The sequence below is a fragment of the Giraffa tippelskirchi genome, chromosome 10, assembly GCF_054371585.1.
Source record: "Giraffa tippelskirchi isolate mGirTip1 chromosome 10, T2T-mGirTip1v1.2.pri, whole genome shotgun sequence".
Lineage (NCBI taxonomy): Eukaryota > Metazoa > Chordata > Mammalia > Artiodactyla > Giraffidae > Giraffa > Giraffa tippelskirchi.
Window position 1 is genome coordinate 21,433,354 of NC_137284.1, and position 13,709 is coordinate 21,447,062.

At 36.6% G+C, this 13,709-nt stretch overlaps 2 protein-coding genes across 2 annotated transcripts; both read right to left on the reverse strand.

Moving 5' to 3' along the window:
- Positions 1-4,724: 4,724 nt before the first annotated feature.
- Positions 4,725-5,660, reverse strand: LOC145523248 (olfactory receptor 8G3-like). The gene has a single exon (XM_081533209.1). It carries the CDS (start codon positions 5,658-5,660, stop codon positions 4,725-4,727), a length of 936 nt encoding a protein of 311 aa, XP_081389335.1.
- A 6,135-nt stretch (positions 5,661-11,795) lies between these two features.
- LOC145523122 (olfactory receptor 8G2-like) lies at positions 11,796-12,774 on the reverse strand. The gene has a single exon (XM_081532900.1). It carries the CDS (start codon positions 12,729-12,731, stop codon positions 11,796-11,798), a length of 936 nt encoding a protein of 311 aa, XP_081389026.1. The 5' UTR covers positions 12,732-12,774.
- Between the last annotated feature and the right edge of the window lie 935 nt (positions 12,775-13,709).

The following is a 13,709-nucleotide window of genomic DNA, read 5'->3' on the forward strand; positions in this document are numbered from 1 at the left end:
TGGAGGTGATGGAATTCCAGTTGAGCTATTTCAAATCCTCAAAGGTGATGCTGTGAAAGTGCTGCACTCGATATGCCAGCAAATTTGGAAAACTCAGCAGTGGCCACAGGACTGGAAGAGGTCAGTTTTCGTTCCAATCCCAAAGAAAGGCAATGCCAAAGAATGCTCAAACTACCACCCAATTGCACTCATCTCACATGCTAGTAAAGTAATGCTCAAAATTCTCCAAGCCAGGCTTCAGCAATACATGAACCGTGAACTTCCAGATGCTCAAGCTGGTTTTAGAAAAGGCAGAGGAAACAGAGATCAAATTGCCAAAATCCACTGGATCATCGAAAAAGCAAGAGAGTTCCAGAAAAACATCTATTTCTGCTTTATTGACTATGCCAACGCCTTTGACTGTGTGGATCACAATAAAATGCGGAAAATTCTGAAAGAGATGGGAATACCAGACCATCTGACCTGTCTCTTGAGAAACCTGTATGCAGGTCAGGAAGCAACAGTTAGAACTGGACATGGAACAACAGACTGGTTCCAAATAGGAAAAGGAGTACGTCAAGGCTGTATATTGTCACCCTGCTTATTTAACTTATATGCAGTGTACATCATGAGAAATGCTGGGCTGGAAGAAACACAAGCTGGAATCAAGATTGCTGGGAGAAATATCAATAACCTCAGATCTGCGGATGACACCACCCTTATGGCAGAAAGTGAAGAAGAACTAAAGAGCCTGTTGATGAAAGGTAAAGAGGAGAGGGAAAAAGTTGGCTTAAAGCTCAACATTCAGAAAACTAAGATCATGGCAACTGGTCCCATCACTTCATGGGAAATAGATGGGGAAACAGTGGAAACAGTGTCAGACTTTATTTTTTGGGGCTCCAGAATCACTGCTGATGGTGACTGCAGCCATGAAATTAAAAGAGGCTTACTCCTTGGAAGGAAGGTTATGGCCAACCTAGATAGCATATTTAAAAGCAGAGACATTATTTTGCCAACAAAAGTCCGTCTAGTCAAGGCTATGTTTTTTCCAGTGGTCATGTATGGATGTGAGAGTTGGACGGTGAAGAAAGCTGAGCGCCGCAGAATTGATGCTTTTGAACTGTGGTGTTGGAGAAGACTCTTGAGAGTCCCTTGGACTGCAAGGAGATCCAATCAATCCATCCTAAAAGAGATCAATCCTGGGTGTTCTTTGGAAGGTCTAATGTTGAAACTGGAACTCCAATACTTTGGGCACCTCATGCAAAGGGTTGACTCATTGGAAAAGACCCTAATGCTGGGTAGGATTGGGGGCGGGAGGAGAAGGGGACGACAGAGGATGAGATGGTTGGATGGCATCACCGACTCGATGGTCATGGGTTTGGGTAGACTCCGGGAGTTGGTGATGGACAGAGAGGCCTGGCGTGCTGCAATTCATGGGGTCGCAAAGAGTCGGACACGACTGAGCGACTGAACTGAAGTACTAGGACAACAGATTTTAAAATAATGATGTAATATTAATTAACCTTGAATAAAAATGCAATTAATTCTTTTGATTGTAAATAGGGAATACAAATATTGATTCAAAAGTAAAACCTATATATAGTTGGATTTAAAGTTTTGGTGTAAGATTTCAGATTATTGATATAATTACTAATTTTTTGAGATCTTAACTGTTAAACCTTCTAGTTGCTAAGTTACATGTATAAAGAAACATTTTATTAGGCACTTATTCCTTCTGTTTTCATATTCCTTCTGTTTTTGTGTTTTCTTGTATATTTTTATTTTTTGTTCCAAAATCAGAAAATTGCAAATAATCTAACATGTAACTGAATCAAAGTAAATTGGACACTCAAGTGAGAATAGATACTATAAAATGTAGTTAAAACATATCAGTTCAATCATTATTACCAGTTTTCACTTGCATGTGTTAGTCTTTCTCAATTTTGGATATTCATTTCAAGTAAACAAGGGAGTTTATTTTATTATTATTTCAATACCCAGGGTACACCCTATGTCAATAAAGTCAAAATTTTAGAGGATAATGTAAGATATCAGTACTTTTTGAAAACTTCTAAACCTTTAATGTGCACAGGAATAACCTAAGGATCTTGATGAAAAGCAGATTCTGATAGTAAGTCTTATAAATGGATTGAAATTATGCATTTTAGATAAAATCTCTCAGATCTTGTCACTGCTACTCATCTATGGACCACTTGGAAAAAACAAAGGATAAAAGATCTCTTGTTTTGATCATCTTCCCTAGAGTTCTTTCAGATTCAAGCAAGATGCCCCACGTCTATGCATTAAACGGTTTATTTAGCATTGGATTTGCCGTGGCTGCAGAATTCTGGGATATTTGAAGGGGAATATGTGTGTCTGGATTTCTACCTTATAGGTGAGCAGACTATGATTTACAGCCACTTCAGTGTGCTTAGTAAAAGAAGCAAGAAAGAGAGTTGGAGTTTGGTAAAGGTCAAGGCTGTATATTATCACCCTTATTTAATTTATATACAGAGTATATCATGCGAAATGCTGAGCCAGATGAAGCACAAGCTGGAACCAACATTGCTGGGAGAAATATCAATAATCTTAGATATGCAGATGACACCACCCTCATGGCAGAAAGAAGAACTAAAGAGCTTGTTAATGAGGGTGAAAGAGAAGAGTGACAAAGCTGGCTTAAAATTCAACATTCAAAAAGCTAAGACCATGGCATCCTGTCCAATCACTTCATGGCAAATAGATGGGGAAAAAATGGAAACAGCAACAGACTTTATTTTCTTGGGCTCCAAAAACACTGCAGATGGTGACTGCAGCCGTGAAATTAAAAGACACTTGCTTTTTGGAAGAAAAGCTATGACCAACCAAAACAGCATATTAAAAAGCAGAGACATTACTTTGCTGACAAAGTCCATCTAGTCAAAGCTTTGGTTTTTCTAGTAATCATGTATGGATGTGAGAGTTGAACCATAAAGGCTGAATGCTTTTGCTTGATGCTTTTGAACTGTGGTGTTGGAGAAAACTCTTGAGAGTCCCTTGGACTGCAAAGAGATCAAACCAGTTAATCCTCAAGGAAATCAATCCTGAATATTCATTAGAAGAAATATATGTATATGTATATACATACATATATACATGTATTACATGTATATATATATATATATATTCTAGACTATATATATAACAGAGTAGGAATTATGCCTATGATAGGAGTTCTTTTAATCTTTTTTAAAATTTATTTTAATTGAAAGGATAGGAATTTTAATTGTAGCCATTTGCCTTCTTTTATAGTACTGATGAAAACTAAGTCAAATAATATGAGACCACTTGGAAAATGAATGTCTGACATCCACGAATGAATGGATAATTAAATACAAGGGTAGTAAATAATGTTATGTTATATGTGTTTTTGTTCTATAATTAGACACTACAGGTGAATAAGTTTGAACACTATCCAAAGAACATTGACCTGTCAGTAATGAGTACAATGGTTTGAGACAGAAAACAGCTGTGTATTTAGAATTTCATGAGAATTTATAGTTGTTGTTGCTTAGTCTCTAAGTCATGCCGGACTTTATTTTGATGCCCCTGGACTGTAGCCCACCAGGCTCTTCTGTCCATAGAATTTCCCAGGCTAGAATACTGGAGGGGATTGCCATTTCCTTCTCCAAGGGATCAGGGATTGGACTCACTTGTCCTGCATTGGCAGGCAGATTCTTTACCACTGAGGCACCAGAGAAGACCCAGATTTATAGTAACCCAATGACAAAATGCTCAGAAGCAAATAAGGAATCATATGAAAGAAAAGAAGAAATGATTTTAAGATGAAACTGACATGAAATGGCAATTGGTTGTAAATTATGGTTTTTTGGCTACTATAAGTAGCTGTTTCATAAATAATACAGCATTACTAGTATAAAGATAAAAAATGTGTTGGGCCGCTTTTATAAAAATTGTTGATGTTGAGCATAGAAATTTGAATCTCTTTAGTGAGACTCTATCATAAGATTCTGCAGTAACTCTCCAACTGATTTTTTTTTTCCTTTGATCAAGACAGGTTTGAAATATTTGTATTATTTTCATTATATCAAATGAAACAAAAGTGATACTAGGATTGGAGAGAGAGAAGAAAGCAACACAATCTTATAAGGAACTGTAGATTAAAGTGTAGAAGAAAATCACTGGATGGGCCTTAGACTTACCCATGATTACTTGGGGCCAATATATCACCTTGAGTAAAATCATGGGTCCTCGAGCCAGACATTCTAGATTCTTGTCATTTATTATGTTTGGGAACTTGGACATTTACTAAAACTAAATAAGTGTCAGTTTATTCCGCTTTCAAAATAAAATAGTACTAGGGCTTGCCCTGAGAGAAAACTATAAATACTAAATGAAGTTATCTACTTTAAAGTGCTGGGCTTCCTGCTTGATATTTTATACTATCTTAATCATGTATGTTATTATTTTATGATGATCTTCATAGTTGTTGATGCTTGTATTTTTTTTAATCAAACTGAAGCGTCTTTAACTCTTAAGAATCTCTGACTTTATTCTTGTTATTTCTCCGTACATAGTCACTGTAACACAGTTTCAACGGAAGTGTCCCAGAGAGAATTTGGGAAAGGTATTATATGAGAAAATGATTCTGAATTTCCAAAACTTTGAACAATAAAACTAAAACATTGCCTATCTCAGAAAACCAAAGGCATATTTCTGATATGACACTATGACATCGAGTCTATTCACCTACATTTTCCACTGTCCAGAATTTTCTTCAGAGAAAATTTGACATCCTTATTCCGCAGACTGTAGATCAGAGGGTTTAGCATGGGCACAATGCAGGTATAAAACACAGAGGATACTTTCCCTTGGTCCATGGAGCTCACAGATGAAGGCTTTAGGTACATAAATGCTGCAGATCCATAGAAAACAGCAACAGCTGAGATATGGGAGCTGCAGGTGCTGAAGGCTTTGGACCTGCCTTCAGTGGAGTGAATTTGAAGGATGCTAGAGAGGATGAAGATGTAGGAAGCAAGGATGGTTAAAACAGGAATCAGGATATTAAAAGCACTAAAGACTAGAGCCAATAATTCATTCATGGAGATGCTAGAACAGGATAGCTCCAAGAGTGGGAAGAGATCACAAAAATAATGGTTAACCACCTTAGCCTTGCAGAAGTAGAGTCTAAACATAAAGCCTGTGTGTATTCCAGATTCAATGATGCACAAAATATAAACTGTCACTGTGATCTGGAAGCACCTATAATAAGACATGATGACATTGTAAAGCAAAGGGTTACAGATGGCAACATAGCGGTCATATGACATTACAGCCAACATATAACATTCTGCAATAATAAAAGCGATAAAGAAATAGAGCTGAGTCATACATTCGGGGTAGGAGATGATATTTTTTTCTGTCATAAAGTTCACCAGCATTTTGGGGGTAATGACAGTGGAATGACAGAAATCAATAAAGGACAAATTGGTGAGGAAATAGTACATGGGGGTGTGCAAGTGAGAACTGAGCCCTATCAGTGTGATCATGCCCAGGTTCCCCACCACCGTGACTAAGTAGATTCCTAGGAAGAAGACCAGAAGGGGAATCTGGAGCTCTGGTTTCTCTGTGAGCCCAGCGAGGATGAACTCAGTCACTGAGGAGTGATTTCCAGGGTCCATTTTCTTCTCAGCAGGTTCTAGGTTTAAAAATGAGAAAATGAGTGTACTTCTGTGTTAGGGTGTGTATGAGAGAGAGAGAGATTTATGGACATATGTATGTGCGTGTGTGTGCGGCAGAATGTAACCCTATCGAGATCATTCTTTAATGGTCATCAGAGGACATACATAATGTGGGGATTTCTTTAGCATCTATTGCCACTCTAGGACAAACTGTGATTCTGGTTGAACTAGAATAGAAACTATAAACTTCAAGAATCTTATAATTGAGATATTTCCTAAAGTTTAAGAGAAACACTGATTTCTGGAGTTTTAAAGTCAGTCAAAATGAACATTTCTACTATTCATTTGAGCACTCTTCTTTCCTCCAAATTTCTGGATTCCAACCTATTTCAAGTCAGAAGAATTTTACATCGAGGCCAAGATTTTAAGTTTATGAACATGAACATGATATAGACACAACTTATCATCACTTCACATAGTCAAGTGGAACTGGATCTCATGATATGCTTGTGGGTAAGATGGAGTTCTGTGAGCTGGTCACTTTATATTCAGATATAAAAGAACATATCTGAACACAAAGAGTGTCTGTTGATTCAGAGATTCCCCAATATGGTTGATCATCAGAGTCACCTAGAGAGATTACAATATTTATAAAAATAATGAATGTAAAAATGTAAATACATTATAATTAAAACTGCAAGTCCTGAATCATCATCCTTAACATTCTTTACTTCAGGGATAGATTAAACTCTGTAGAACAGCTCTGAAATGACTTTTGTTTCTGTCTATTCTTCAAAAGATTGCCTCTACAGCTCTAAATAATTCATAAATCTTGGTACTTCCAGAATTATCAACCATGAACATTTTATCAAATTTCTATTTTGTTATCTATGCTGTTACTTTAGTTAACTTGTTGGCATTTTTAGTGCAGCAATTTCACAGCATCATCTTTTAGGATTTGAAATAGTTCAACTGGAACTCCATCACCTCCACTAGCTGTGTTCGTAGTGATGCTTCTTAAGGCCCACTTGACTTCGCATTCCAGGATGTCTGGCTCTAGGTGAATGATCATACCATTGTAATTATTTGCGTCATGAAGATCTTTTTTGTATAGTTCTTCTGTGTATTGTTGCCACATCTTGTTAATATCTTCTGCTTCTGTTAGGTCCATACCATTTCTGTCCTGCCGGAGTCCAGCTCCAGCAGGTCAGGGTTCCCTCAGAATGGACGGCATCGGCGATACGAATGAGAAGACACAGCGAGTCATGGTGTTTCCAAGTGTCTTCTGACTTTATTGTTTTTAAGACAGCTTTTATATTTTTAGTGGTACATAGAAACAAATGTAAAGTATAGAGTCATGCCAGATCAGCTCAATGGATCAGCAGTTTTTGATCCATATCAGAACCAGAACACTGTTTGTGTTTCTAAGTTATAAAAGGTTTAAAATTGTTTACATCATCTTCTGGCCCAGAGGCCTGCTAACATCTTGTGACTCTTTTATTGATAAGTGTTGATCAGCCAGGACACTTTTGTATCAGGCACAGCAGGAAAGAATTCATTAATAGAAAGTTTCAAGGTAAAACCTGTTTTCGGTAATTTACTCTATGCCTTGAGCTTAACAGAAAAGAATGTGGTTCCATAAAGTCATAGTACAGCAAGCTGAAACAATATAGCACAAAGGTCAGTTCTTAGCAAAATCACCAGCTGAATTAACGATTGTCTTATTATTTGTATTAAAGCTAAACTTTTATTTATGCAAATTTCTAATTGTTATGTTTTCATTATATAGGCTAAATACATTAAGAGTAGAAAAGGCATAATGAGTAAGTATAGACTAAGTTACAGTTTTATAAAGCAACATTTCTTATATTTTCTAACAAGCCTTTCTTTCCTACAAAGGGCTCTGTGCCCATTGGGGCTTTCTGTGTGGAGGCTCTCAATGCTGTTTTGTTGTTAAGGGGCAGTCAAACACATTAGCTCCAAAGGCACAGGTACATTTATTAAACAAACCAATATGCTAGCAAGAGGAATTTAGATTAGCATATTTTATATCCCAGATAATTTTATTTAGGGTGCTACCGTTCAGGGGCCTTGTCGATTGAGATTTTAGATTGATCTATTTTAGAAGAGAATCAGGAAAAGCCTTTTTTCTAAGTCACAGAAAATAAGAAGAGGTTTATTGTAGCAAACATCAGAAAGACAGATATCATCTTTAAGGTGAGTGCTGGGGGCAGCCTTCCGAGAATTCCTGAGGGCTGAGAAGCCGTGCTCAATCAACCCTTTACCTCATGACTCTGTCATGGGTGGGATCTCGTGAGCTGGCTCCCGGCACTGTCCTTTATTGTGCCCATCTTTGCATGAAATGTACCCTTGGTATCTCTAATTTTCTTGAAGAGATCTCTAGTCTTTCCCATTCTATTGTTTTCCTCTATTTCTTTGCATTGATCACTGAAGAAGGCTTTCCTATCTCTCTTTGCTATTCTTTGGAACTCTGCATTCAAATGGCTATATCTTTCCTTTTCTCCTTTACCTTTCACTTCTTGTCTATTTACAGCTATTTGTAAGGCCTTCTCAGACAGCCATTTTGCCTTTTTGCATTTCTTTTTCTGGGAGATGGTCTTGATCACTGACTCCTGTACAATGTCATGAACTTCCATCCATAGTTCTTCAGGCACACTAACAAATTTAATCCCTTGAATCCATTTGTCACTTACACTGTATAATCATAAGGGATTTGATTTAGATCATACCTGAATGGTCTAGTGGTTTTCCCTACATTCTTCAATTTAAGTCTGAATTTGGCAATAAAGATTCATGATCTGAGCCACAGTCAGCTCCCAGTCTTGTTTTGGCTGTATAGAGCTTCTCCATTTTTGTTTCAGTCAGTCTGATTTCGTTATTGACCATCTAGTGACATCCATGTCAGTTTTGGTTCCAAGCCCAAAGAAAGGCAATGCCAAAGAATGCTCAAACTACAGCACAATTGCACTTATCTCACACGCTAGCAAAGCAATCCTCAAAATTCTCCTAGCCAGGCTTCAACAGTACATGAATTGTGAACTTCCAGATGTTCAAGCTGGATTTAGAAAAGGCAGAGGAACCAGAGATCAAACTGCCAATATCCGTTGGATCATTGAAAAAGGAAAAGAGTTCCAGAAAAACATCTACTTCTGCTTTATTGACTATGCCAACACCTTTGACTGTGTGGATCACCATAAGCTGTGGAAAATTCTTAAAGAGATGGGAATATCAGACCACCTGACCTGCCTCTTGAGAAATCTGTATGCAGGTCAGGAAGCAACACTTAGAACTGGACATGGAACAACAGACTGGTTCTAAATTGGGAAAGGAGTATGTCAAGGCTGTGTATTGTCACCCTGCTTATTTAACTTCTATGCAGAGTACATCATGAGAAATGCTGGGCTGGAAGAAACACAAGCTGGAATCAAGATTGCCGGGAGAAATATCAATAACCTCAGATATGCAGATGACACCACCCTTATGGCAGAAAGTGAAGAAGAACTAAAGAGCCTCTTGATGAAAGTGAAACAGGAGAGTGAAAAAGTTGGCTTAAAGCTCAACATTCAGAAAACTAGGATCATGGCATCTGGTCCCATCACTTCATGGCAAATAGATGGAGAAACAGTGAGAGACTTTATTTTTTTTTGGTCTCCAAAATCACTACAGATGGTAATTGCAGCCATGAAATTAAAAGACACTTGCTCCTTGAAAGGAAAGTTACGACAACCTTCCCTGGGTAGGGAAGATCCCTTGGAGAAGGAAATGGCAACCCACTCCAGTATTCTTGCCTGGAAAATCCCATGGACCGAGAAGCCTGGTAGGCTACAGTCCATGGGGTCGCAAAGAGTTGGACACAACTGAGCTACTTCACTTTCACTTTCACTTTCAAATATGCAGATGTCACCACCCTTATGGCAGAAAGCAAAGAAGAACTAAAGAGCTTCCTGATGAAAGTGAAAGAGGAGAGTGAAAAAGTGGCTTAAAACTCAGCATTCAAGAAAATAGCACACATCTGGCACATCATAGCAAGTTTAAAAACATGGTTTATGAATAAATTGATAATTATATAAACGAAGATGTTGTGGAATATTTGCCTGAATGCCAATGATTATTACTTTCATAATTGAAGTCTCAAATACCAAGTACATAATTAACACACTCACCTTTCTTTGTTTCTGGAAATCTCAATGCCAAATCGATTTCACAATGTGCTCTCAGAGAAGAATAGCACTAGTGTTAATGTGGGGAGTGATACGAACCCAGCATTCTGCTGTCTTTACTGCTGGGAGAGCGGGTCTGACAGCCTTGGTCTCAAGAGTCACTTTTGAAGCTGTTCTGCATCACAGATCAGCATCTCCAATTCTGTCTTCAGTGTTGCTTCTTCAGCTTCAGGGTAACAAACATCCTGACCTTTCTCAGTTCTCCCCTGAGCTCTTGTGATCACCAGACTATGAAGGTTTGTACTGGATTTAGATATACCAGACAATAAATAACATGAAGTCAAATACTCTCCAAGGATTTTCATTTCTCAGGAGCCAGTCTCTCGAGAAAAGAGGCAATTGCAGGTGACGTGTCCCCAGTTATCCAACATTTTCTTTCAAAAGGTATAATTTGTCAATCCTGAACTTACCAATTAGTGATAAAAATTTGTTCACGGGATCTCCTGAGGATTTTGTAAAATGCAGATCCTGATCCAGCCGGTCTAAGTTGGATCCGAAATTCTGCATTTTTTACAAGCTCCTACCAGTGCTGTGGCATCATAGTCTAGACTGCAAATAGCAGATTTAGAGTATCAGGACATATTCTGACAATCTATCTTACTGTTAATAAAGCCAGAAATTTTTAATAATGAATTAAAATCATTTTTCATGTAGTGAATGTATTTAATTTTTATAGAAATAAGTGATATAAATAATTGAGTAAAAAATGAAATCTATATATAATTGAATTTTAGAGTTATGCGGCAAGAATTCAGAATACTGATGTAGTATTTGTTTTTTAAAAAAAAGATAATTTAGGTGGGTGGGGGGTCCAGGAAGGGGAACACATGTAAACCCATGGCTGATTCATGTCAATGTATGGCAAAAACTATTACAATATTGTAAAGTAATTAGCCCCCAACTAAAATAAATAAATTTATAAAAAAAATAAAAAATAAAAAAATAAAATAAAATAAAAATAAAATAAAATAAAAGTCTAGAAAAAAATTTCACTAACAATAATAATTAATAATAATAATATCACTAATAATAATTTTACTTGTTAAATCGTATATTTAATGAAATAGTTTGTTATTAGGCAATTATGTTTCATAAACCTTCTTTTTTTTATATACTTTTGCTTTTTTTCCAAAGCTGGAATAACTGGAAGCAGTCTTAGATTTTAGCATGATGTAAGACAAATTGCAAACTCACCTTAGGGAACACTTATAAAATACAATTAAATGTATTCGGTTCAATTGTTTTTGAAAGATTTACAATTGGGTGACACAGTGCTTCTCAATCATTTTTCCACATTGAGACTGTCAAAAAACTCAATCATTTACTCAAGTGAAATAAGCTTCAATTATAATAGAGCTTGCCATGAGGGAATATAGTATTTACCCATTCGAAGATAGGGCATAGTGTTTATATTTCATAAATCTTTCATTATTTGCTATTTTTATTGAAGTGTAATTGCTTTACAATGTTAGTTTTTCCTTTACAACAAATGATATTTGTTTTTCTCTTTCTGCCTTATTTCACTCTATATGACAGATTCTAGATCCTTCCACATCTCTACAAATAGAAGCATAATGAAATATATTACTATAATTTTCTTCATCATCATCATCATTGCTGTAGTTCTTGCTTTATTGTAGTTCATTAAAAATAAAACAAAGGCTCAGAAAAAATAAATAAAATAAAACAAAGGCTCTGTTAATCCTCAAGAACATTTTATTTTATTCTTCCATTTCTCCATACATAATCTTTGTAATATATCTTTGAAGAAGTGTCCAGGAAGAGAATGTTGGAGATGAGTTATATGGGGAAGTGTCACTGAAACTATAAATATTTGAATAACAAATCTAACTCATGGCAAATTATTACTATGACATCATGGTACAGATTCTATTCATGAATGTTTTCTACTGTCCAGAATTTTCCTCAGAGCAAATTTGACATCTTTATTCCGCAGACTATAGATCAAGGGATTCAGCATGGGCACAAGGATGGTATAAAACACAGAGGACACTTTCCCTTGGTCCATGGAGCTCACAGATGATGGCTGCAGGTACATGAATGATGCAGATCCATAGAAAATAGCAACACCTAAGAGGTGGGAACTGCAGGTGCTAAAGGCTTTAGACCTGCCCTTGTTGGAGCAGATTTGGAGGATGTTGGAGAGGATAAAAATGTAGGAGGCAAGGATAGTTAAGGCAGGAGTCAGGAGGTTAAATGCACTTAAGAATATGACCAATAATTCATTGACATAAATGCTGGAACAGGATAGCTCAAAGAGTGGGAAGAGATCACAGAAATAGTGGTTAACCACATTGTTCTTGCAGAAAAAGAGGCTCAACATAAATCCTGTATGGATTATGGATCCAATGATGGCCAAAATATAAACTCCCACTGTGAGGTGGAAGCAGATGTGATAAGACATGGTGACCTTGTAAAGCAAGGGGTTACAGATGGCAGCATAGTGGTCATATGCCATTGCAGCCAACATGTGACACTCTGCAATAACAAAAACAATGAAGAAATACAACTGAGTCATGCATTCAGGATAGGAGAGGATGTTCTGCTTTGTCACAAAATTCACAAGCATTTTGGGGGTGACAACAGTGGAATGACAGAGGTCAATATAGGATAAATTGGTGAGGAAATAGTACATGGGGGTGTGCAGGTGAGAACTGAGCCCTATCAGTATAATCATGCCCAGGTTCCCCACCACCGTGACCACATAGATTCCTAGGAAGAGGAAGAAAAGGGGCAACTGGAGTTGTGGCTGTTGTGTGAGCCCAGCGAGTATGAACTCAGTTACTGAGAAGTGATTTCCTGCAGCCATTTCTCTCTGGTTAGTTTCTGAAGGGGAGAGAGTAAGGGACAGTTTTTGGACTCATGACTAGGCTATGCCCCCTATTAATGGTAAATTACATAGGAAATTAATCATTTGAATATTCTCTTGGTTTCTGTGAATAATTTTAACTCTGGATAAGTTTACCTAAGTAATACTTTCTTAATTAAATGTTTTTGCACCTTTATAATAAAGGTATTAAGTTATCTAATTTAAAAGTATTTCAGCCTTCTGGCTGATTAACAGTTTAGGTTTTTGAGTGATTACTCCCTAGTTTGAACATTTTATTTATCTTTAAATGTTTTTTTTCTAAAGTGTGGTTTGCAGACTTGAAAACTTAGAAGACCTATTAAAAATGACAGAAGCTAACTGAGCATCAACCTAGAGAGAGCAAATCCCATATAAGTGCAGAATCTTTTATTCACCAGCAACTGATTTCTGCCAGGGGTGAAAAGAGACAACTATTACTGGATTTCAGAATTATTTTTCTGAAAATCAAAAATTTGGGTTTCTACATAAAATCATCAGATTTTTAATATTGTTCTTGAATTAAAATAACACAGACAACATTCACTGTGCAGATGCGATACCCGAATTGTCTCACTGTTAGCCTGCTTGTGGTCCAAATGCCTCTGTCTTTGCTTGAGAGAAGAAATATTGTGCTTAAGTGAATATGCCTTCAGGTCCAAGTGTATGTGTTCTTCTACTGACCCATCGTTTACAGTTGATAAACCTGGAAAAGTAAAATAACTTCATTATTTAATTAGCAAGGTTTAACACTCTGAAAATGGTAATAATTGTTGTTACAATATGTTATCAATCAAAAATAAGAGATAATTATACACTTCAAAATACATAGAAAAATCAATTATAATGTTTAAGCCTTTTTATCTTTCATTAACTAAGAGGGTATAAAAACAGTCACAAAATTAGAGGATATAGAATAATAGATGCAGTTACCTATTCTAT